The 26,455-nt window shown below is 46.8% G+C and overlaps 1 protein-coding gene across 1 annotated transcript in view; it reads right to left on the reverse strand.

The window, feature by feature from the left end:
* Window positions 1-26,455, reverse strand: part of Shroom3 (shroom family member 3) — a 118,565-nt gene that overhangs the window by 23,566 nt on the left and 68,544 nt on the right. The window contains 3 exon segments of the mRNA XM_048364846.1: window positions 2,695-3,559; window positions 3,561-5,579; window positions 13,497-13,628. Of these exon segments, the coding sequence (XP_048220803.1) occupies window positions 2,695-3,559; window positions 3,561-5,579; window positions 13,497-13,628 (3,016 nt within the window).

A 26,455-nucleotide genomic window follows, 5' to 3' on the forward strand; every position in this document is an offset into this window, starting at 1 on the left:
AAACCCTGCTGCATTAGCATTTGATTGGCAAGAGCAAAGATGTTGGGGACACTTAAAATAAGCCAGTACCACAAAGAAGAACCCACATTTTCATTTTAACTCATTCTCTACAAGGTCACTCAACTTGTAGAAGTTCTCTATGATGAGAAAAATATGTAATAATAAACTTTCACAAAAGTTTATTGGTGATAGTAGAGTTCTTAGAATCTATTAAAAAATCAAATCAGAATATATTTTGAACAAGTAACTAGTTACAGGATAAGATTCATTTCTTTTGTTGTTAATGCTTGGGATTGAAATCTAGGACCTTGTATGCATCAACTGAGTGTCCTATTACTGGTCTATATCCTCAGCCCCTAGTTTCACCTTTAGCTATTTTGTTTTAATCACAAATAAGGAAGTTACTGAACAGTATGCGAAGAGCAGATCCTGGGGGCTGGAATCTGTCTCTTAGGCTAGTGCTGGATGGACTTTAATTATTTTATTTTAAGCACAAATAAGGGAATTAGGGCATTGCAAAGAGCAAACCCTAGGGGAGGGAGGCTGTTTTTCTTGGGCTAGTGCTGGTTGCTGGATGGGTTTTAATTATTTTGTTTTACCTGCAGATAAGAAGAGTTAAGGAACAGCATGGGAAGAGCAGACCCTGGAGGGCTGTTTCTCAGGCTAAGTGCAGGCTGCCGGGTTGGGGGGCGGGGGGGGAGAGGCAGGGAATGAGAGAAGGAAGCACAAGGATTTTTTCCAGAATGTATTGGTACAAAGCAGCACAAAAACAGTATTTCCTTTTGAATGCTTTTCCCCCATGGCTTCATATTTCCTAAATGGCATATGTATGTGTGGTATTCTCTTTATTTAAAGGCCATCTTAGACATTCTGCATTCAGTTATTTTGAAGTTTTTCCAAATAATATACTTAGTGGGGGCTTGTGGGAGTCTGTTCATTTTCTATAACACCTATGTTTTTACTTAACTCTATTTCCCAACAAGTCAGGCTTGTGAAATATTTAGAGGAAAAGGCAAAAAAAAAAAAAATAGCATTCATGGTCATCCAGCCAATTTTCGGAAGCAGAAAAATGGAAGCTAATGGGCTCTCACCTAAGAATTTCTATCTTCTTTACAATACTGGGAGACAGAGAGAAAATGTTTGACATGGTATCAGTCAAATACTGGTGTCCATAAAGCTAAAATATCATAGTATACATATGAATTTTACATGAGTTTTAATGGTAGAGTAAGGAGTGGAAATTAGCTCTGCTTTTCACTCAGAAGGGAGGAAAAAGGCCATGGAAGGCTTATAAATGTGTATTTGTGAGGGGCTGAGAGTATGGCCTAGTGGCAAGAGTGCTTGACTCATATACATGAAGACCTGGGTTCAATTCCTCAGCACCACATATATAGACAAGGCCAGAAGTGGCGCTGTGGCTCAAGTGGCAGAGTGCTAGCCTTGAGCAAAAAGAAGCCAGGGACAGTGCTCAGGCCCTGAGTTCAAGCCCAGGACTGGCAAAAAAAAAAATGTGTATTTGTGGGTGGGGTGTGGATTTATACTGGAAGAACACATCTCTGGATAATTCTGAGCAGAAAGTATCTGGCAAAGAACAGAATTTTCTCTCAGAAGGCTATGTGTGTGACTATGTATTTCAAAAAACAATGCGTACTTCCTAGTTGCCAACTATTAAATCTTTGTCTAAAAGTGCTTTCCTCCTGTTAGTGCATTCCCAAATCCCTGTCCATGTCTTGCCCATCTTTTAGCACCTGGTTCAAATCCAATCTCCTTCAGAAGTTTCCTCAGTTAAAATAAATCTCTTCCTCTCTTGTTTCATCAGGCTTATCTCTACTCCTCCAGTATATTCTTTGCTCAGTTGTCCGCCTGGCAAAGCACAAGTTCTATTTTCTTTGTGTTTCCTTCAACCCTCGAACCCGGCATTTTTTCAAACAACATAAGCTCCGCAAACCCTTGAGGAACGGTTGACTTTCTGCAGAGGACACAGGCAGATCTAACCAGGAGTAATGGAGGGGTGTTCTTTCTCCCCCGGCTAACCCACAGGAATTCCTAACACCTTCGCTGGGAAGGGAACTGAGGGGCCTGGCCTCTGATGTCCAAAAGTAGAGCCAGAGAAGGAGTGAGGATTGGGAAAACCAACAAACTTCTCGAGTCCAAATACTCAGGCTCGCTTGAAATTTCGGGGGGGGGGGGGGGAGAACATGATGAAATCTTTGCTTCGTTTAGAAACTTCACTGGAAAATGAACATGAGATCTTAAAAATCTACTTTTCCTTCTTCAGAGGTCAGGTGAGGGGAGAGAGAGAGAGAGACAGACAGACAGAGAGAGAGAGACAGAGACACAGAGAGAGAGACAGAGAGAGAGAGACAGAGAGAGACAGAGAGAGACAGAGAGAGAGAGAGAGAGAGAGAGAGAGAGAGAGAGAGAGAGAGAGAGAGAGAGAGAGAGAGAGAGAGAGAGAGAGAGAGAGAGAGAGGCAGGAGAGGGGCAGTCTATTCCCCCCGCACGGGTGTGCTGTGAGGATGAGGGTTACTCCACGTGGACCATAGTTAGGGACAGATGGCGGGGAAGCCCTGAGGCGCGGCGGGGAGCTCCGCGGCCACTTTGGGGCCGCACTATTCCGTCCCTAACCCCCGAAGGCTCGGCGGTGTGCTCGCCACCACGCGGCCGTCGAGGGGCCGCCGGGGCCGCACCTACCTGGCCCTTCGGGTCCGCGGCGGGGGACGACCTGGACCGCACGTGGACGGGGACGGGCCGGGCGGCCGGGCGCTCCAGCAGGTCCTCGGCCGACAGGGACTTCCCGGCCCCGCGGGCCGCGGCCCCCCAGGGCGAGGGCGCTCCGGGGCTCCGGTCGGGCGGCGGGGCGCCCCGGGGGGCCCGGGGGGCGCGCGCGCCCGCGCAGGCGAAGGAGCCGCTGCGGTCCCGGGGCGCGGGCGGCGGGGCGAGGGCGGCCGGCGGGGCGAGGGCGGCCTCCGGGCGGGGCTGCCGGCCGGGCTCCGGGGCGTCGGGGGCCGCGGCGGGGCGCCGGCCGGTCTTGCGCTCGATGTAGTCGGCCAGCGCGCTCTGCTGGAACTGCTTCAGCTCGGGCCCCGACAGGCCGAGCGTGGAGCCGGCCGGGCCGTCGCGCTCGAAGAGGCGGCGCCGGTCGGCCACGCTGCTCTCGGGGCGGCGCGGCGCGGCGCGGGGCGCGGCCTCCTCCGCCACCCCCACCTCGTTCATCCTCTCGGGCTCCGAGTACGAGCGCTTCTTCTGCTCCAGGGTGAGGCGCCGGCGCGGGCCCCGGCGGGGGGCGGCGGGCGCGGGCGCGGGCTCGGCCGGGGTCACGCTGTGGCGCTCCCGCGGCGTGTGCGGCGAGGCCGCGGCCGGCGCCTCCGGGCCCCGCAGCCCCACGTGGGCCGAGGCGGGCCGCGGCCGCCCGGGCCCGGGGCCGCCGGGGGCTCCGGGCTCCAGGTCCCGGCGGCGGAAGGAGGTGGCGCCCAGCACCCGGGACTGCGCGTCCTTGATGCTGTTGCGGTAGGTGCGGCTGAAGGGCGCGTCGGGCGGCCCGTCCTCGGGCCCCGCGGCGGGGGTCCCGGCCGGCCCGGCCCGACAGCTGGAAGGTGCTCTGGCTGCGCAGCAGGCGGGCCTCGCGCGGCCCCGCGGCCGCCTCCCGCCCGGGCTCCCGGCCCTGGACGCCCGGGGGCCCCGCGGCCTCCCCGGGGCCGCCCCCGGAGGCACGGGGCGTGGGGGCCCGCCGGTGGGGGAGGCCCTGGGCGGAGCCGCCCGCGCTGGGCGGCCGGCGGCTCCCCGGCTCCCGCTGCTCGAACTTGGACACCTTCTCCAGCACCGAGCAGTGGGGGCTCCGGTACTGGAAGCCCTGCAGGGCCGACAGGCTGCCGGAGCTGAGTCTCCGGCCCAGGCTGCCCGTCGGCTGGTACGGCGGGGTGGGAGGCTCTTGGTAGCTCGGATCCGCGTGGCGGGTGGAGGGTGAGCTACCGGGCCTCCCCTCGGGCCTGGGACAGGACACGGGCCTGTCCTGGTGGCCTCGGCGCTCAGGGAGTGCCTTCCTTCCAGAGTCTTCCACCTGGGTGTGGACTGCACAGGTAGCCCTGCCAGCGGGGTAACTCTCCGGGGCTCCCTCGGCCAGTTCTAGGCTGCTTTGTTTTCTCAGACTCTCTGGAATGTTCTGGAGAGATGAGAAGGTTGACTTGGTCCTGCCAAAGCTACCTGGCTGGCCGTGGCTTAGGCCTTCTCTGTCCAGCTTCTGCCTGAGGTTGGCATTGTGATCTTCCTGGAAATCATTCTCCCAGGGCTCCGGGAGCCTAGAAGCCCTCCTGTCGCCCCCCACTTGCCAGGCCTGGGCCTGAGATTTGAGGTTGTGGTGATTAGAACACGGTTGGTGGCTGTGAGTGCTCGCTCTCTCATTGTAGTGAACACTGTTGCCTTCGGGAGCTATGGGATGTCTCTTTAGGGAGGAATCCTCCTCGTTTTCAGGCACTGAAGGAAAATGGACTTTGTAGGGGACATATTTGGCTGTGGTTTCTGACTTCCTCTCCACCGGGGACAGTGAATCAGGGTCTAAGGGCTGGAAGAAGGCAAACCCAGGTCTGCTAGCTCCATTTTGGTTTCCATTCTCATCAAAGGCAGCCATCGTGTTGCAAGCTCCCTGAGAGGTGTCTGGATATCCACTCTCCTTGGCCAGTGCAGGGTAGAGCGTACCATTGCTGCTCACAGAAGGCTGGGGCACCTGGGCAAAGTGTGGCTCTGGGGAGGGTACGGGGTAGATGCCAGTTGGCAGCAGAGGTTGGCCAGGCTGGGCCTTCTGAATATAATTATGCTTGGGCTTCACTGGGGGGCTGTTTTCTGGACTCTTCTCTAGGACGGTATGCAGCTGCTCCTCTATGAATGGAGATTTCAAGGAGCCCGAAGAAGAGTTTGCCTGAGACCGGCAGAAGCGCTTCTGATCAAGGCTAGACCAAGAGCTAGGTCGTTCTCGATGCCGAAAGGCTGCATAACTGTCGCTCCGAGTTGGGGGCTGCGGTGCACCCACTTTATGGGGCAGGTTGTCAGGGCCAGTCTCGAAGGAACTGGTGCACTGGTGGCTCCAGGACGGGGCTGGTGCTCCCTTGCTCCTAGAAGTGCTATGCCATTTATCATGGCCCTGATCATCTGCTGGTGTGCGGGCCTCCCGACCTGGAAGCAGCAGGTCTGAAGAGTTGACCTCATACTCTGCTGAGATCCCCCTCCGGGGATCATAGACTGTCTTAACATAGCGGATGTCTGCCTGTCTCATCCCCTCTAGGAGGCCCCCTCGAGCAGAAGTGGCGTCCATGGAGCCTGACCGCTCTCGGCTGGTGACACCAGGGGGCGGGTACTCTAGGATGCTAGAACTGGTGGAGAAAGAGCTGTAGGCCGAGTCTCTCTTGTTATGGAGGTGGCTGAGCTGGTCAATGCTGCTGGTAGACTTGGCTGGGGAAAGAAGATGGCAGGCCGAGTATCCCCCACTGGGCTCCAGGCTTTCCATGCTTCCCTGGGAGCTGCACTGGTCAGGGCTCCGCCTCAGATAAGCATGGTCATAGCTGGAGAGGTCACTTGTAGAGGAGCTAGAAGAAAGGAAGACAAAGCAGTCAGTACCTCTGGGGAGCTATTTAGTAGGTCCCCAGGCACAAGACCCAGCTTATAAACGTACTGTTATGTAAGATGTTTGGATTTTGAAAAGGTTGGTAAAAAGGGCCATATTTGGGCCTTGTTCAGCTTCACTGTGTCATCACTAGGATTAACTACCCAATGCTGTAGCCTGTGTACCGCTAATGAATCATCCAGAGTAGCTAGGAGAAGGGATGCGCAGAGGAAGTCATGTGGCCTTGGATACAGGCAGCACGTTGATGTGATCTGCCGTGCTGGAATCAACATTCTGCATGTGCTGAGAGAGGAGAGAGAAAAGAGAGGAGGGAGGGAAAGTGACAGAGGCTGAAATTTTGTGTCTATTGAGGATGAGAGGAAAAAGGAGGCAAGCTGAGTAAGAGAACAGGCACGTGAGGGCCGAAGAAAACTTATGAGCACGGGGTGTATGACTTTAGTTAATATCTTTCCTTTTTAAGGAATTGAAAGCTACATCCTGGCAATATTCCTGGAATTAACACTGTATAAGAGACAATTTGTTTGCAGTGAGAAGCTAACCCAAAGCTGAGTGAGAGAAATACAGAGATGAGAATCAGAAAATGATGAGACAGAGGAAAGGATAAGAAGGCTTTAAAAGAAGTCTTAATCACCTATGAATGACTTCCCAAGCCCCCATATCCATTAAAGAGGATCAGAATTGCATTAACAAGTTTCTGCAGGTGGGTTTTCTGACCCTGGCTTGGGAGAGGGGAAAGGAATCTTCATCTAGGCATTGTATACCCCAGACAGTTCCCTCAAAACAATACTACTTATGAAGAGCTTTAATCATAAACTCAAAATATACTGCAACAGGGGACTCTCAAAACCCAACAATAAACATGAACTTGATTAAAAAAAAAAAAACAACAGGGCAAAGATTCCACCCAAGAAGAGACAAGAGTTGATAAATAAACATTATGAAAAGATGCTCTATTCCATTTGTCATTAGGGAGTTGCCAAGTTAAAACAGTAAGATACCATTGTATAGTAACTAAAATGTCTAAGATCAGGAGCTATATATAAGACAGCAAATTCTGATCAGGATGTAGAGCAACAGGAACACCCACTCATTACCTGGGAACAGAAGATGCGCTGCCATTCTGAAAGACAGTCTGGCAGTTCTTTACACCACTAAAGATACTCTAGATTTCTGAATGTATCCAGCAATCACCCTCTGCCATGGGTTTTGGGCTGTGTTCATGTGTTCAAAGATTGATTCCTAGGGAGGGCCTAGTGGGAGTCGTCGAATGTTACCTATGGAAGAGAGTAAGCTATTTCTGTTGGAAGCTCTGTGGAGAGTTGTTCTAAGAACAAACCTAATCCCGGAACTTCTCTCTGGCTTCCTGTTTCAAGATGTGTGACCTCTATCCCCCACATGCCTTCCCCATGTTGTATTGCCATCTACAGTTAGGTCTTTACCAAAGACAAACTAAGGGCTTAATTTTGGACTTTCAGCCTCCACATCTTTGTACTACATGTACCCATTTCTTTGGAAAGTAGCTTGCTTCAGGTATTTTGTTATAAGGAAAATCTGACAAATAAAAACTCTGTTTGGTCTTTACTCAAAGAAGCTGAATTTTTTTTTTTTGGTACCAAGACCTGCACATGGATATTTATAGCATTTCCTTCCTATTTACCACACAACCTGGAACCAACCATGATGTCCTGAAACAGGTGAAAAAATGAACTAGGGCACAGCTAGTCAATGGAATATTACTCAGCTCTGAAAAGAAATGAGCTGTCAATCCCTGAAGAGACATACATGTAATTTAAATGCACATTACCAAATGCAAGCCCAACTTTAAAAGGCTATATTCTGTTTTGTTTTTGGCCAGTCCCGAGGGCTTGGAACTCAGGGCCTGAGTGCTGTCCCTGAGCTTTTCTTTGCTAGCACTCTACCATTTGATAAAAGGCTATATTTTGTATGATTCCAACTTTATACAATTTTGGAAAAAGCAAAAAATATGGAGATAGTAAATAGACCAGTGGTTTCCAAGGTAGATGGGAAGGATGAATTAGAAGAACATGAGACTTTTAGCTCAATGAAATAGTTCAGTCATGTTTATTTAACAACACTGCATACCTGTCATCATAAAAGTTGTACAAACTCATAGAATGTACAACCGTGAACCCCAATGTAAGCTCCGGACTTGGAGTGATAATTCAGGTTCACGGTCACTGTTAGGAACTGTTGGCAGAAGTGCCACTCTGGAGGGCGTGTCGATATGGAGGACAGTGCACATGTGTCAGGGCCAGGGAGTATGTGGGACATCTCTGTACTTTCAGGTTTGTCACAAACTCCAAAGTGCTCTAAAATATCTACTAGTGCCAGGCTGAGTATAAGCTTAGTGGTAGAGCACCTGCCTACCACGTATAAAATCCTGGGTTCAATAACCAGCAAGAGGAAGAGAAGGGAGGAAAGAAGTATGTGTTTACGTGTGTGTGTACACACACACTCATATACATATGTATGTGTGTGTATATATGTGCCCATATGCAATATTGGAAGGAATAAATGGTTCAACAATCAATAGCAATCTCTAGATTTCCAACATTTGTAATTTACTGTTCCCCAAAGAAAGGTAAATCATTTTAAGTTCTTACCTAGAATTTACATTCTTAAGTGAAAAGGTATTTTTAAGACTATTAAAAATTCATGGAGTTATTACATCTCTAAATTCAATGTAAGTAAATAATGACGTCTTTTTGGAGGTGTATAATAATGTATGGGTATTTTATTTTTTATTGATGCTTTTGTGCTGATAATAGAGCTTGAATTCAGGACGTGGGTACTATTTCTTAGCTTTTCATTCAAGGCTAGCCCTTTATTACTTTAGCCACATTCCACTTGTGGCTTTTTATTGGTTAATTGGAGATAAGAGTCTCAGTCTTTTGTTGCCTGGGCTGGCTTTGAACCATCTCAGCTTCCTGAGCAGCAGCTAGGATTACAGGCATGAGTCAGCAGTGCCCAGCTTTGTAATGGTGTTTGATGGTTGAAATGTCTCTAGAGAATGTCAAAAGGTTTGAAAAAACACATTCTGAGTCATAACTAATGATGAAATTCAATGAAAAGACACTCATTTTCAGCAAGTTACCTCAACAGAATGCAATTTTCTTCTTAGAGAAAGTCAACTCATTGAAAGGAGCATTCTGCCTTTAGAGGGACAGATACTAAACTCAAAAAGAGAGGGGGGAGATGGCTCCCAAACTGGCCAGCTTAGGAAAAGTCAGACTTGGCCTTCAATTACAAGGCATGAGTCATGACTAGATTTTGTTGAACACCTCTTTTACTTTCCCAATTCCCCCCTATATGAGGAAATGTGTTACAAGAGTGCCAAGCTGGAGAACATTCTATATTACCCATTATGCCTCCTTTTATTTCCGACAGAAGATTCAGACCAACTATGTTCACAGGAAAAGGAAGCAGTTGGTCTATGAGGGCTGCCTCACTCACCAATTTCAGGAGGTAACTACTACTGAATCTGCCCCTCGCCCCCAAATTTGATCAGTCTTCTACTGAAAGAATAATTTATACCTAGTTTAGAAACTCTCTCTCTCTCAACAAAACTGAATGGCTAAAATGCTATCACGAATATTTCAAACTACAAACTGCCTAGAAATATAAATTATAGCCAGATTTTGCCTGGGAAATATGGAACACGTGTTCCCACTACTGTCTGGAAAAACTGTTTTCTTTTAACTTTACCATTCCCGCATCGGTGGTGGCATTAACGGGTGGGGGTGGAGTAGAATAATTTGGGATGGTGGTTTCAATACTGTCACAATCCCAACAGCCTTCCTACCGTGAGGACAGCGAGGCTGTCTTAGGTGCATCACAGTCCTTAACCACACGGTCCACTGCTTCCTTCTTGTTCACTGGATTCTAGCATAATGGCTTCCTAACTGTAACTAAACACATGAGATACATTCCTGCCCCAGAGCCTTTGTACTAGCTGCTTTCAACCAGACTTTTCCTGGCACTGAATACCATCCTTGTTCTGCTTACATTCTGTCTCTTTGTTTTCTTTGTATTCCTGAGCACTACTTGACATTATGAAATAAAGGTTATAATTCTGGTTAGATGGAAGACTTCAGTTCAACCCAAAAAAGATTTGAAGCATACACAATAATACGTTGTTAATTTGGTGGCAGATAAATGCAGTCACGTATATTCATCTATTTTGTGTGTCTCAAAGTATTTTTAAATAGAGTATATGGAAACATTTCCCTAAATGTACTTAATGAAAATCAATTCCTTAGATGATTAAATATGCTTGGAAAACAGTGAGCTAAATAAGCTAAACACTTTTATTTATTGTAAGACTTCTGAGTCTTATGTTGATCTTGAGAGGCAAATAAATATACTAAGCAATATTTTCTACATTATTTGTCCCTAGCAATTTTTTCCAAGGAGCATTAAGGAGTAATCACTCTATGAGTCACACTTTGAAACACAAGCATTGCAGGGTGGGAGCCTTTAATAGCTCATTCTCTTCTACTCTCAGACCAAGAAACCATTTCAGAGTGGGGACTCATTTCTGCTGATGAATGAATCACTAACTACATACTGATAGGTTAGTATTTTTTTTTTCCAGTCCCAGGGCTTGAACTCTGGGCCTAGGTGCTGTCTCTGAGCTTCTTTGGCCCAAGGCTAGTGTTCTACCACTTGAGCCACAGTGCCACTTCTACCTTTTTCTGAGTAGTTCGAGATAAGAGTCTCACAGACACCTGCTGGGGCTGGCTTCAAACTGCGATTCTGAGTACCTAGGATTACAGGTGTGAACCACTGGCGCCTGGCTGGTAGGTTAATATTTTGAAAATGTAATTCTGTCTCTCTCTAATCAGAGGGCTGAACTACATACATGTTATGGTATCCTTCAGCATTTTAATACAGTAGTAGCATAGGCAGCAAAAAGACAGTGGCAATGATCTGGCTTCAGCAGTTGAGAAAATTTCAGTGAAATTGCTGGGTGCTAATGGCTCATGCCTATAAGCCTACCTACTCAGGAGGATAAGATCTAAAGATCTGAGTTTGTAGCCAGCCAGAACAGAAAAGTCTGTGAGGCTCTTATCTCCAGTTAACCAGCAAAAAGTCAGAAGCAAAAGTGTAACCTCAGGCGGTAGTGTCGGCCTTGAGCAAAAAAGCCAAGTGAGGAAGCAAGGCCCTAAGTTTAAGCCCAGTACACGTGTGTGTGTGTGATCTCCAAGTCCAGCCTGGTTTATAGACCAAGAAATACATCCTCCTCAGTACCTCTGTATTTCTCTCTCTCTTTTGCCTTACTCCACCCTTCCTATCCTTGTTCTCCTTTTCTAATGAGAAACATATCCTTGAACTTAGGCCTGAGACTGTGTTTGGGGAACTAACTAGGGCTGAAAGAGGGAAAGCAGCCAATTGACTTAGACCTCTAGATGCCCAGTGCTCTTCAGAACACACCTGGAGCACTTCACCACCTGCACTGCCACTCCCAGAGCCCTAGGGCACAGCCAGGGCAATGAAGCCTATGCCAGAGCTGCGAGCTCACAGCATGGAACGAACAGCCCCCAGGGTGACTTGAGCTGGGGCCAGATAGGATGTACGTGTCTGTGGTGGTAGGGGTCATCTAGGCTGTCCTGTCCCCCTTCTGTGGTGATTGGGTACTTCCATGTCAACAGCCTGGCATCAGAGGGGCAGGTGGTGGACATGGTACCAGGGCACATCAACTTGCATTGTGGGGACTGGCATGGTCCCTATACTTGTGATGCCAGCTCCACTGCTTCCCGAGGCCTGCCGGAGCTCCCTATAATAACCGCAAGCAGGGACCACAAGAATTGATGGCAGTGGTCTTGTTTCTGTTGTAGAGTAGGTGTCTTTTTATTTGGGGGTCAGAAGTCCCAGGAAGAGTTCATATTTGAGGCTTCCTAAGAAGGTCAGGGGTGAGGAGGCTCCAAAGGGCCCCCTTGTAGTAGGACTGTTAGTACACACCCACAATTGTAAGTGTGTGCTGGTGTAAGCCCTCAGCCTGATAGTTATAACTTTCATTTATTATTTATTTAATCTTCACAATGATTCAACAAAAAAGACACTATTTTTTTTTAACTCAAGGCCTGAGTAAATGTGATGTCTTACTAGCTAAGTATGTAATAATGTGTTTTTGTGCTGATACTGGAACTTGAACTCAGGGCCTGTCGGTCGTCCCTTAGGTTTTTCACTCAAGACTAGTGCTCTACCACAGATGGGCCACAGCCATCTTTGTTTTGGTGATTAATTGGAGATAAGAGTCTCATGGACTTCCCTGCCCAGGCTGGTGGCAAACTGTGATCTTCTGATGTTAACCTCCTAAGTAGCGAGGAGTAGCTGGTAGCTCACATCACCAATACTCGGCTTAATTTCACTTGGTAGAAAATGAAGCTAAGATCAAAAAGATTAAGTGACCTGCTAAAGCTCATACAATAGCAGGTGAATGAGTTTTAAACTGAGGTCTGACTTAAAAACCCAGTTCTCTAGCTCCGTGTTGTTCTTCCCTCCTACCTCTCACCTCCTCAAGACTACCTCCAAGTATATAAATCCAGGGTGCCGTACCTGCCGTGGGAGGGGGCACTAGAAATCATTCCCTCCTGTGGCCGGAAGCTTACTCTATATGCTGGGTCTTCTATCCAGTGTCCACCAGTGAGAGGGCCCTGGCTCTTGAGCAGACGTGAGCATTACAGGCTCTGGTTTAGTTCTGGCCTTGCCAAATGGCAGAAGCTTACATGCATGTCCTCTCTCCCTCCCTCCCTCCCTCCCTCCCTCCCTCTCTCTCTCTCTCTCTCCAATACTTGTATCTCATTTGTATGTAGTAATTTTCCTTTTGACCTTTCCACTCCCCACCAATACCATTTCCTGAAAGTGACGCACTGTGGAATCTGGCTCTTGGGATCAGATTGTTTCTTCAATAAGTGAGGAGTCCTGAGTTCTCTTTCTTATGACTCAATGGCTAGGTTCTTTCTCTTTCGCTTAAGTCCTTTCATTTGTATAGGATCTTTCTTGACTAAGCCCCGACCAGCACAGCAAAACCTGAAAACAGGAGTGTAACCTAGCAGTTATATACAAAAACTTTGGAACCTGGCTCCTGTCAAGTACTGATCAAGTTGTTTGACTTTGGACAAATTAATCTTTCCAAGTTTCAATTTCCTCATCTGTAAAACAGTTAATATTTGCTTTACAAAACTTCATGAAATGTTGGGGATTCTAAGACCCCCTCAATGAAAACTCACAGCTAGGCACTAACAGCTCACGCCTGTAATCCAAACTACTCAGGAGACTGAGATTTGAAGATCAAGGTTCAAAGCTAGCCAGGACAGAAAGAGACTCCAATTAACTAGCAGAAAAGCTGGAGTAGAGGCATAGATCAAGTGATAAGAGTGGTTGCACAAAAGCCAGACAAGATCAAGAGGCCTCAAGTTCAAGTCTCGGTAATGGCACAAATGCATACAAGTGTACACACACACACACACACACACACACACGATTACATGTAATTATGTATGTACTAAAATGTTCTCTCCTATTTGAGTCTGTTGCTGAGCTATGCTGAGAAAACTGCTTTAGCAAAGGGAGAAAAACCAAATAGAGAGTTTAAGTGTATGTGCAGCAACAATCAGATTAAGAAACAGACACAATCTGTTGCTGAATTTAGGTCCTTGCTCTCTCTCGGCTTAATACCTCAGCCATGGCTCCAGACAGGCTTTTTGCTCATTGGAGATGGAGTTTAAGGGGCTAAAGAAAGTAGCAGACAGCGACGTGATACTCAGGGTACAATGTTCTCAAGCCACAGAAAGTGTTCTTGTCTGGGAATATGACATCTGAGACCAACCTGCCGGTCTCCGGTGCGGACACTTACCTGGAGTGATAGCTTTGGTGCCAAGGAGGGCCCATTGTGCCCTGAGATATCTGCATCATGCTGGCATCAGGTTGGTACTCTCCAAATTTGGTTGTATGCCAAGAGTGAGGGCGGCCTGTAGGTTCACTGCGCCTGGGGAAACAAGAAGGGGGACCCGTCAACATTAGCAGCTGCTCAGCTGAGTTTCCCACTATTGCAAAAAAGATGGTACAGCTATTATATCCCAGTGGTTGCTATTTCATGCCAAATATTTCTATTTTACTTCTTATTTTGATATTTCAGATAACATAGAAATGTTGCCAAATCAGTAAAATGAACTCCCAAAGTTCAGCTGGACTTCCTACAGGCTGATATTTAGCACTGTGTGAATATGAAGCACACAGAGTTTGCCTTGATCTTTCTGGGCCTCTCTCCTAATACAAAAATGGGAGTAATGTCAGATGCTCGTGGCTCATGCCTGTTCTTCTAGCTACTGAGGAGGTTGGGATTTGAGGATGAAAGTTCAAAGCTAGCCCTGACAAGGAAGTCTGTGAGACTCTTATTAATCACTAAAAGCCAGAAGTGGAGCCAGAAGTGGCTTAAGTGGTAATAGGGCCAGCCAGCCCTGAGCAAAAAAACCCTTGGGGCAGTGCCCAGGTCCTGAGTTAAAGCCCCAGTAACAGCACTAATAACTAAATAAAACAAAATAAGAATATGGGATCACTGATTCCTTCCTTCCCATGCCTAAGAGAGCTTGTGTGGACATATGGTAGCGGGGTTTTGTGGGGGGGTGGTGAAGTCTGCTATCACATCCTGATGCTGAGTAAATGACACTATTGTTTTACTTTCTTAAAACTGCAGCTTTTCTGTGTTAACAATGCTCTAAGATGCAAAATCCTGAAAACAACAAGATCTCCAAAACAGCTTCTCATTTTGCAAGTCAGTGACTTCAACTTTTAAACATCAGCCGGAAATCGTGGGTGTCCTGCGGCTACCGGGCTGAGGGGAGGATGCTACTACAGAAGGCCGACGTGAGGAGACGCTGAGAAGACGCACGCTGTGCGTTGGGGCTGAGGGCGGTGAGTCATCAAGCATTTCACAGACACCGATGGGACCTAAGAACACACTTGGATAGGTAAAGAGAATAGTTGTGACTTGTGCCTACTTTTTCTTTTTTTTAATTGTGGGGCTTGAACTTGGCCTGGTGCTCAAGGTGAGCACTCCACTACTTGAGCCACAGCTCGACTTTAGGTTTTTAGGTGGGTAATTGGAGGTAAGAGTCACACGGTCTTTCCTGTTTGGACTGGCTGCAAACTGTGATCCTCAGAGTTCAGCCTCCTGAGTAGTTGAGATTACAGGTGTGAGCTACCAGTACCTGCCTGTTCTACTAATACCGTGCAAGAGGGGTGTGAACTGACTCCATGATGCCAGCATTTCACTTGTTGAGCATATCAGGACAATACTAGACCAGGTGCCAGGACACTTGGGTTCTTGCGGAAACTGTAAGTCACTTACTCTCTCTCAGCCTCTGCTTATGTCCAATGTGAAGAGACTCATCACAGGCAAGACTAGACTCATTTTATCTGAAATAACTTCTAAAACGTGAGTGAAATTGATGGGCTTTGCAGGATAAATAACTATTTTCAAAATACAAATATATAGAGACTTAGGGGTTGAATGAGAAAAAAGGTTGGATGATACACTTGGAGGCACTTCATATCCAAATAATTCTGGACACAAAAAAGGGCCCAATAGTGAGGAGAAGGAAGAAACTGTCACTGGATTTCTCCACTTTCTGGCTATTTAGAGAAGTGGCTGGCAGTGCCAGTAGCCTGAGGGGACTTGGGCAGGCAATGCGCACACAGCACAGCTGGAACTCCATGGATCCCCAGTGGCTGCATCACCCTGGGGTACCCTTCAGCCTGGCTGGTACCATCCCAGGGAAACGGGCCCGGGTGAATCCCCTGGGCAAGGAGACAAGGCATGGGGTAATGGCAGGTTCCAGAGAAGCTCTCTAATGTGAAAGCCTATAGGAGACAATATAGCTCTCTAGACCAGGTATCAGTAGGCGCCTCTCCTTCTTGGCGGTGGGGGGAGGAGTAGTCAGACACACTGCTGAAAGTCATACAGAGAAGACAAATGGACGTAGCGTGGCCTCCATCGATTGAGGAAGATCTCACCTTCTGCCTGGATTGAACTCTAACCACAGCCTTCTCAATCTCCACCTTTCCAGTAGCTGGGATCATAGGTGTGAACCACTATACCTGTCCCTGAAGCCTATTCTTCATATGTTGCTTTTCTCATGTACTTGTTACGGTTTTTTTTTTGGCCAGGCCTGGGCTTGGACACAGGGCCTGAGCACTGTTCCTGGCTTCTTTTTGCTCAAGGCTAGCACTCTGGCCATTTTCTGTATATGTGGTGCTGGGGAATTGAACCTAGGACCTAATGTATACGAGGCGAGCACCCTTGCCACTAGGCCATATCCCCAGCCCCTGGCTTCTTTTTGCTCAAGGCCAGTACCACACAGTTTGGGTGACTGTGGCTGTGTAGTATAATCTGACGTCTGAGATCGTGATACCTCCAGCACTCACTGCTCTTTTGCTCGTTGGGGTCTATTATACCTCCCTTTGAATTTTAGGATTCGTTTTGTTTGCGTTTACTTTTTTTGGGGTCCTGGGGCCTGAACTCTGGATCTGGGCACTGTCCCTAAGCTTTTGTGCTCAAGGCTAGTGCTCTATTACTTGTGCCATGACTTCACTTCCACTTTCAGCTTTATGTGTGTGTGGTTTACGGGAGTTAAGAGTCTCATAGACCTTCCTCTGGCTGGCTTTGAACCATGATCCTCAGATCTCAGCCTCCTGAGTAGTGATTACAAATCAGAGCCACCCACCACCCACAGCTGACTGAAGGATGTGATACCACCTGGTCAATGACTTTTTTGGTGGTGCAAATAATGAACATTCCTAAAGGATACAGCATACTTTTACATTTTAAGATTATGTTCATCTTCAGAAAGATAAATATTTTTCCTAATGACCATACTAAGTATCAGAAGATGTGTGTGTGTGTGTGTGTGTGTGTGTGTGTGTGTGTGTGTGTGTGTGTGTGTGTGTACAGGCACATGCACGCTGGTACTGGGACTTGAACTCAGGGCCTTGTACTACTGCTTGGCTTTTTTGCTCAAGGCTGGCATTCTACCACTTGAGCTAAGTCTCTGGCTTCCAACTTTTTGTTGGTTAACTGGAAATAAATTTTTCAGATTCATCTGTGTGGGTTGGTTTTGAACTGCAACCCTGATCTCAGCCCCCTGAGTAGCTAGGATTATAGTCATGAGCTACTGTCAAGGACTTTAAAATTCAGCAAACTAAGTTTGGTATGGGTATAAATCAAACAATATCCTTTTGTTGCATTCCTAACCACAAAGAAGGAAGTTTGCCTGTGTGGGATGGGACAGGCCAGTGAAACTGGACTGAGCAAGTGACATGGCGTCCTGCGTAGCTAATCGTGCCCTGGCAGAAAAGGTTCAGGAACGCAAACCATGTTTCTGAACAATCTACAATGAGCTGATCAGGTATTGCTTAGTTCAAGCAATGTTCACTGATCATTTGCTATGCGCCTTTTACCTTGCTAACGTTGTGCCTGTAGTCTTGCTGTGGAGACTTGGGATGCATTAAACAACTCCAAGAGAACTAGTCACTTAAAAAGGGCCTGCATGTTGGAGGCACAGAAATGGAGAGACAGAGGCTAAACAAAGGTAGCAGTGGTACTCACTAGATACTATGTTGAAAATGAACTACACAACTTGTGGGTGGGGGGTGGAGGAAAAAACTGAGAGAGCTTAAAGAAGGGGTGACATTGTCCAATAGAAATGTAGTCTTTATTTGACTTATACAACTGTAACCCCTCTGTAAATCACCTTTATAACAATAAAACAATAAAAAAATAAAAAAAAATTGTCTGCACGCCTAGTAAATACCAATCATCCTTCTAGGCATCTGGGAATTTTCTCAATCTTTATACTCTCTTTAAAATAGAGAACTAAAATGAGGAAAATAGGATGAATGCAAGGCACTAACTTAACTGTCCACAGTCACACAGGTAGTGAAAAGCAAAGATGATATTTAAACTCGGAAGGGTAGAAAACTGGCTAATATGAGAGCGTTTGGAGGTCCTCTGTTTAGGTTAGGAACAACCTCTTTGAGAAAGGAACATTAGTGGCTGGGGATATGGCCTAGTGGCAAGAGTGCCTGCCTCGGATACACAAGGCCCTAGGTTCGATTCCCCAGCACCACATATACAGAAAACGGCCAGAAGCGGCGCTGTGTCTCAAGTGGCAGAGTGCTAGCCTTGAGCGGGAAGAAGCCAGGGACAGTGCTCAGGCCCTGAGTCCAAGGCCCAGGACTGGCAAAAAAAAAAAAAGAGAGAAAGGAACATTAGACCCAAGATCTAAATGACGAGGAGGAGCCTGTCGTGTGAGAACTAGAGGGAGGTTTACTCAGGAGGGAAGGGACAAGGAATGCAGGGGCTCTGAGGTGGGGAGGAGTTTGGAGTAGTAGCCACAGCCTGGGAGTGAAGAGCTGACGGTTCTGCACTTAGATCCTTTGTAAGGAAGGGTCTTGGAGGGGCATTTTGGAATCAAGCACCAAAACCTCATATGAATGGGATCTGGAGTTAGCTAACTGGCCAGAAAGGATTGGTCTACAATGGATAAATGTACCAAGGTTTGAACTTAGGGCCTCATACCTTGCTCAGCTTCCTTGCCTGGGTGGGTGCTGTACCCCTTGAGCCCTGGACACAGACAGGCTTTTTGCTGGTTATTTTAGAGGTAGCCATTCAGGGACTTTTCTGACTAGGCTGGCTTTGAATCGTGATGCTTCAGATCTCATCCTCTAGCGTAGCTAGGATTACAGGTGTGAGTCACGGGCGCCCTGCTTTGTAGCAGACCTTCTTTCCTTTGGTTGCCTGTGGTTCCACTGCATGCGTATGTCATATTTACTTAGCCAGACCCTTTCTGGGGACATGCTTTCACTTTGTCTTTTGCTGTTAGTTATAAGGCTGTATTGTTTTCTACGGAGGCTCATATGTCTATAGACAGTTTCAGAACTGGAACAGGTGACTCAAAGGACAAATGCACACAGAAGCTTCCAAGACAAACAAGTTCAGCTTGAAGAACCAAGGGCCATTTTTAAATAATTTTAGGGTGATTGATTTGTCCTTAGTTTAGAAGAACGGATGATTCATTTTTGAATAACAATCCCTTTTTAGGCATTTTTCTGTTAATAGAAAATGACAGGTCCCAAACCCCAATGATGAAAACATACAGCACTTGAAACCTAGGACTAAGTAAGTCATGCGACACTGAGCTAGCTGCACTTGTAACATAGCACCATTTATAAACCCAGTCAAAATGCTCCAGAATGAGACTCACTCCATGCTTTTCCTTTGTCTACAGGAAATATGATCCAACAACATACTGTTGGTAAGAAGATTTTTTTTCTTGCCAGTACGAGGTCTTGAACTCGGGACCCACACTCTCCACTCAACTATTTCACTCATGGCTGGCACTCTACCACTGGGGCTGCACCTCCAGTATGGCATTCTCTTAGTTAGGTGGAGAGGGAATCCCAAGGACTCTTCTGCCTACACTGGCTTTGAACCATCGTCCTCCAGGTTTCAGCCTCCTGAGTAGCTAGGATTACAGGGGAGAGCCACTGGTGCCTAGCCAAAGGTTTTATTTTGGAGACTGGTTAGTGCTTTACAGCATTCCTCACCTCAGTTCCCAGGACTCCTTCGGGGGCCTTCCCAGGGGTCCCCCATGGACTGTCCGAAGTCACAAGAGAGTGAACAGGAACACTGTGTCTTCTCTCTAAGGGGGTGTAGGACCTGGGGCTGTCCCCAGAGGTATTAGCATGCAGGAGGCACTGGGTTCAGCCAGCCCTAGAAACAAGGATGGCTCTGGGTGGAAAGGCCTGCCTTAGGTAAGGCAGCCTCACAGGCACACACAGCCCTTTCTGAAAGGAAACATTCTTTTTAAATGTCACATCCTCATCACATGCCCTGGGGACTTTTGGCTTTGATGACTGAACCACCAGCGAGGGCTGCTGTCATAAGACAGTAACGATTCTACCACTGGAAACTGGCCTTCAAGATGAAACCCCCTTCCGTGTACTGAGCTGTCCCCATTACCACACACCCCTCCCGGGTCCTTTCCACTTTGCATTTAACTCCTTCATTCCCCAATATTTTTATTGATTGCCACGAAAATATTCTACAGAAGAGAGGGGCTAGCAGTGGAGCGGGTGTTTTTCACTTAGTCACCGTAGGCAATGTCGAAATGCTCTTTTTCTCAATATTCCTTTCTTCTCACCTCCCCCTGAACTATCAGACACACAGAAGCATCGGAATACACAACCCCTCTTCCCACACGTCAACATTCGCACATGAGTCAGGGCAAAGTCTGATGCAAACTGCAGTAGTAATGATCTATAATTCACTATAATTCTTTTTTTCTTTTTGGCCAGTCCTGGTCCTTGGACTCAGGGCCTGAGCACTGTCCCTGGCTTCTTTTTGCTCAAGGCTAGCACTCTGCCACTTGAGCCACAGCGCCACTTCTGGCCATTTTCTATATATGTGGTGCTGGGGAATCGAACCCAGGGCTTCATGTATAAGAGGCAAGCACTCTTGCCACTAGGCCATATTCCCAGCCCCTTCACTATAATTCTTTGTCATTCATTGGCTTTCAAATACAACAGAATAATGTGGACAGCAGAAATGCTAGCAAGTAACTTTATTTCTCAACTTGGAACCATGCATTTTGTTTGTGGAAGGTAGGAAAAGGAAGGAGGGAGGGAAGAAGGAGGGAAGGATGGAGAAGAGGAAGGGAGAGAAGGGAAAAGGAAGGGAAGAGGGAAAGGGAAGGGAGGGGAGGGAAGGGAAGAGAAAGAAAGGAGATAGAAATTGATTTCTTCTTCATATGGAAAAATTTTCTTCCCTACTATTTCTCTGTGTCACAGAATATGCTAGAACTCAGATAGAGAAAGCACTCCCTGCTTGTTTTGTGTCTTCCAACACAGACGCACACAGACTGGCTATCTGTGAGTCTCAGATCTACAGGAACTTGAAAGTTGGCACGTGCCTTTTTGTGAGAAGACGCCTGGGACCTTCCTTCCTAGAGGGCTCACCAGAGCACAGGAGAGGGCACAGGTCCCTGCGTCCCGCCCCCCGCTCCCCCCTCCAGCCCTCCACAGGGCTGAGGGCTGGGGAAGGCTATCTGCTGCCCCAGCTGGATATCTCTTGCCCTTCAAGAGTTTAAAAGTCAACCAAAATAGTTAAAAAATCAAGCGAACTAATTTTACACAATGTCAAAGCAGAAGCTGTCTTTCTTGAATCAAATGAAAAGAGAGTTGCCTAGTTTGTGTGGTGATGATTTCTTCTAAGTACCACTCCTTTAAACACGGACATCCCCAACCCCTAAACAAACAGGTGCTCTTTTGGAGCAAATCTGACAAGTATGGCGTGGTTATCTATCATCTTCTCCTCCCTCTTGTGAAGGAAAAGGCCACAAGGAGGAACTATAAGAAAACAAAGGGCAGAAGGCACTTAATTGAGTTCACGACCTTCAACATTGGTCGGAAGTAGAAATATATTAAAACCATACTGGAAGTGATGTTAGCATCATAAAAGATACTATTCATTAATATAAAGGTTTCAAATGTGGAATGAAAAGGTTTCAGGGCAGAGCAGCTGACAAGACAGAAACTTTCAAGAACGCTCCGTGGCTCCTCCACTTCTGCTGACCAGTGTTTCCACCCTCCATTCTGCCACAGGAGTTTAGCCAGCGCCACAGCTGCCGCCACAGACCCTCGCACTTGGTTCATGGAACTTGACTACTCCCATAGAACTCAACAATACCCTCCAAATGAAACTTAAAAAAAAGCCCTGTCACCGCTCTCTCTATAAATAAGTGAGGGTATTTCATAGCGTAGTTTATATCTTTTTGCCATTTTCAAGGCATAATAATAAAATAAATATTCAGGTCAGCTGGAGATCTAGACCATTACCCTGCTCTTCTCCACATTATATTTTATTTCAGATAAAAACATCCCTAAAGAAACTGGCATTAAACATGGACACATATTTCAAATCAAGATAGGGTAAGGATAAAAGCAGAATTCAAATATCTGTGGAAAAGATCACGACGTGGCAGAACTTTCTCTGCGTCAGAGTGGATGTGGAATCTCAGCCAACACTTCCTTTCATGTACAACAACCTCCAGGTGAACACCGAGAATATACTCCCAAGTTCCTTTGTTGTTGTTGTTTTGTTTTGATGTAGAGAACTGCTGCATAACTCAGGCTGCCCAGGAACTTAGTGTGTAGTCTAGGCTAGCCTCCAACTTGTCATCTCCTTCCTACCTTAGCCTCCCAAATGCTAGTATTACACGTGTGTACTACTACACTATGCCTGCCTTTCTTTTCCTTTTTTTTTCCTGTTAAATTGACTTTAATTTTTAAAGCAAATTTGAGCAGAAGATACAGACTTCTCACACAACCCTCTTCCCCACAGAGGCATGCAGGACCTCACTCAGGAAAGGGGGGCTAAGCCCAAGACTATTTAAAACAAAACCTGTACAACTAAAAGGCGGAGAGGAGGAAGGGGGAAGCACAGAGCACCCGAGGACTGCGAGACAACTCCCAAAGGTGCCATCTATTCACCAGAGGCCCAGGCAAGGAAGCAAGAGGGAAAAAGGACAGAAGAAATATTTGCAACGATGACTGAAAACCCCCTCCAATTGAATGTCAGATTGCAAACTGACAGCTAGATAAATGCCAGAAAAACTATTTCCTAACAGAAGTCATTGAAAAGCTGCATGACAATTTAGAGAACTAGGCCTCAATTTAACAGATGGTTTGTTATTTTTCTTTTAAAACGTACAGTACAGGGGCTGGGGATATGGCCTAGTGGCAAGAGTGCTTGCCTCATATACGTGAAGCTATGGGTTCGATTCCCCACACCTCATGAGTCCAAGGCCCAAGACTGGCAAAAACAAAAAACAAAAAAAAGTTCAGTACAAGCTGGATGAGTTCAAGCAGGGATGAGTGGCATGTGTATGTCATCCCAGCTACAGGACGCTGAGATCAGGAGGATCACAATTCCAGGTCAACTCGAGCAGAAAAGTTCTCAGGACTCATCTCAAAAGAAAAAGCGGAGCGAGTGCCTGTCAGCTACAACAGGAAGTGTGACTAGGAGATCACAGCCAAGGCCGGCCTACACAAAGGTGAGACTCTATCTTTTTTTTTTTCTTAAAGGCAGATATGGGGCCTGGATAATAAGGCACCAGTGACTCATGTTTGTAATCCTGGCTCCTCAGGAGGCAGAGATCTGAGGACAGTGACTTGAATCCAGCCTAGAGAAGAAACTGAGACCCTTATCTCTTATTAGACAATCAACAGCCAAAAGGGGAACTGTGGCGCAAGTGGTAGAGCATTAGCCTTGAGCAAAAAGTCAAGGAGCGCAAGAGGCTTGGAGTTCAAAACCCCAGTACAGGCACTGCCTCCCCCTCCCCGCCCCCAAAAGCTCTGTTACAGACCTGATAGCTGAGCATCTGTGATGAAAGAATATGGAACCTCATTCCAACACTGCTGGGAGTTCCCTTGTGGCAAATCACCCCTCTGGGCAATGTGAGGGCACAATCCAGCGTGGAGTAAAAAGCTACATGTGGGCTTTTCCACAATTCTCTGTGCTGTTAGATGGTCTAAACCACCCTGAACCACTGAGCTCACTTCAAGCAAGGGACTCTCACTACAGTCGCCTCTGTAAATGGGGCGTATTAAAATCCAATTCCTACTCTCTAAGAGTGAGGAAGAGAGGATGCGAAGGAACTTTTCCTGTGAAGATCCACAATGTTGGCTAAGCTTTGAAATGCTGGGTTTCTATTTTGTGGGCAAGAGGAGGAGGGAAACGAGGAAAAGCATCTGCTGATAAGCTGATTCAGACCACACACAGGAAATCTCTTTAAGGGATCCTCTAGGCCAAACTCCACCAGGCCCCAGTGCACTTGCAAAAGTACTACTGTTTGCAAAAGTGTGTGCTAACTGCTTCAAGCCTCCCCCAGTGGGGCAGAGGTGCAGCAGCTTCCTCTTGGGCTCTCTGAGGCACACTGTCCGGAGAACAGAGAGCCAGCTGGGCCCGACCCACGGCCACGAGAAACACCAGCAGAACTCACCCTGCTGTTCAACTGAGAGTCTGACTTTGAGCTTCTCCTTATCCATTCATCCTGCCAGAATCGCTTTACAGAGCACATGACATTTTACCGTATGTGGGTAGATGCTGGCCAATCTGCACTATTTCAGTGTTGGTGCTGACTGGTGAGAGAAGGTAAGGAAGGAATGAGAGGAAATCTGGCTTGGAAAAATCTTCATTGTAAACTAGAGTATCCTGTCTTTTTTAAAAAACTCCCTGAACTGTCTTAACCCGAGGCTTGAGGTTTTTAAGGAGAGATTTCTGCCAAGATAGTATGTTAGGTCATAAGAATTCTTATTAATGACTGAAATAAGAGTGAATGGAAAATCTAATCTGGAAAAGAAGACTGGGATTATGTCTGCAAGAATAGAAACCCCAGGCCATTAAAGGCATCCGTCTAGAAGTTGGTGGTTTGGCTGGTCCTCCTGGAAGAAGGGACCTGGCTCTCTTGTGCTTTTTCCTTTTTCGTAAGAACAAGTGAGGAAATCCTTCCTAGCTTCTTTTCTAAATGAAGGAGGGGCTAGGGGATATACTTCAGTCCTCTTGGGTTTGGTCATTACCCCCAGAACTTTCAATTCAAAAATCAGTGTACAGGTCTCTGTGACCCCTCACTACCTCCCACCTCAGCACCTGTAAGACCCCTCTGATAACAAGCTTTCTCTAGGAATAAGATCAAGAGGGCACAGCCCCGCCCCTTCATGTACCTCCAAACAGGGGTCACATCACAGCCAACCAGCAGTAATATTTGGTTATAGCTTACAGGATAAAAGAAATAATACCAATCTGTAAGTTGCACAGAAAGAATTCCGATGAACAAATGTCACAAGAACGGAGAATTATTTCAGGAACATTAACAGTCATCACTGTCAGAGAGAATAGCAACAGATGCTAAAATTAGTCAGGAAGGTTGAGGAGAAACCGGACATTTGCATCACCCCAGTTCTCTCTCCGAACACACTACTAGATTACAGAGGGACAAACAGTACCCTGAGAACACAGAACCTTGGCAGACCTCACGACACCCAAGTCGTCAAAGTGAGCGTCACCAACAATGAAGGCTCGCCACAAAGTAACCTGGATGTGATCGGATAGGCAAAACACTCATCCCTTCTGTGGAATTTCTGCAAAAATACACAAACTCCAATTTCATCATGAGAACTGCAGACATTCCAGGCTGAAGGCACTACACAAATCAGCTGGCCAGATCACTTAAAACGTGATGGTCACAGAGCCAAGGAGAGGCTGAGAAAACTTGACAAATGAGAGGATGCATGGCAAAGGCAATGTAGGCTCTTACTGCACCAACTACTAACACTAATTCCTTAATCTGACATTCCTACAATGCTTGTAAGAGACACTAATATAGCGAAAGCTGGGTGGCAGGGGTTTGGGAAAGCTCATACTATTTTTACAACTTGGCTTTGAGTCTAAACGGTTTGAAAATAGAATAAATAGGACAGCTGTTCTGACTGTTAATCAGAGAATCACTCCAGTCTGCAAGTTCCATCCACCATCAAGAGCACATGGATTTCGGAGAGACATTGGCAGGTAGGAGCTAGTTATGAAGTTATAAAGGCTTACAATTTACAACAGAGCCAAAACAAACCCACAGAAAAATTCTTAGCACATGGGTCTAGTCAGTTCCCAGCCAATGAGATGTGAGCAACACCTAGCCTAGCTTTACGGCTGTTTAAAAAGCAATGGTGGGGTTACCTGCACCCTTCCTCTACTTACTCCGTTAATACAGCACTGCTGGCTGGACTTGACTATGATGACGACAGCCCTACTAGCTTTCTTCTGGCTTTTGAGGGGAAGCAAGGGAGAGAGTATCACGTTTCTATGCTGGGCTCAAATTCCTGCGCTTCACCTGCACAGCCATGTTCATTGACCAAACTATGGAATTTTCAGAGGAGAATTCAAATAGTATCCCTTAGAAAGACAGTCACAGTTCAGCAAAATGAATACCAGGAAGCTGGCACTTGAACAGGAGGATGGCACCAAGGGGAAGGGATAGATGAATGAAAAGAGGAAGAAAGAAGGGGAAAATGCAGTCATAAAATTCAGTGCATTCAACTGAGGGAGGGAAGGGGTGGAGTTGGAAGAGGAGAGGGAGCATGATGAATGGTGACATGGGTGTCACGATGCATGCTATTCATAAACTGACTTGTTAAATGGTAACTCCCTCACATAACTACTTATAATAATATATGTATAAGTATATATAAAAATTTTAAACTTCTGGGCTGGGGATATGGCCTAGTGGCAAGAGAGCTTGCTTCGTATACATGAGGCCCTGGGTTCGATTCCCCAGCACCACATATACAGAAAATGGCCAGAAGTGGCACTTGGCTCAAGTGGCAGAGTGCTAGCCTTGAGCAAAAAAGAAGCCAGGGACAGTGCTCAAGCCCTGAGTCCAAGGCCCAGGACTGGCAAAAAAAAAAAAATAAATAAAATAAATAAAACTTCCTGGACTCAAGCGATCCTCCTACTTCGGGCTTCCTAGTCCTGAGGTGACAGGCGTGTGTCACTAGGCTCAACACCCCTGCCAGTTTTAAAGACAGTTCTTTGTGGTTAGGACACTGTACAAATGTATATTTCATTCATTTGTTCTTTTAGAAAATATTTAAAGTGTGGGAAGCTCACAACTAAGTCTGTGTGATGTGTGCTCTTTACCCAGGGTACTTCCTGCTCTGTCTACCTTCCCAGTGCTGGCTAGTGGTCCAACACATGTCCCCATG

The sequence above is a fragment of the Perognathus longimembris genome, chromosome 16 (assembly GCF_023159225.1).
Source record: "Perognathus longimembris pacificus isolate PPM17 chromosome 16, ASM2315922v1, whole genome shotgun sequence".
NCBI classification, from domain to species: domain Eukaryota; kingdom Metazoa; phylum Chordata; class Mammalia; order Rodentia; family Heteromyidae; genus Perognathus; species Perognathus longimembris.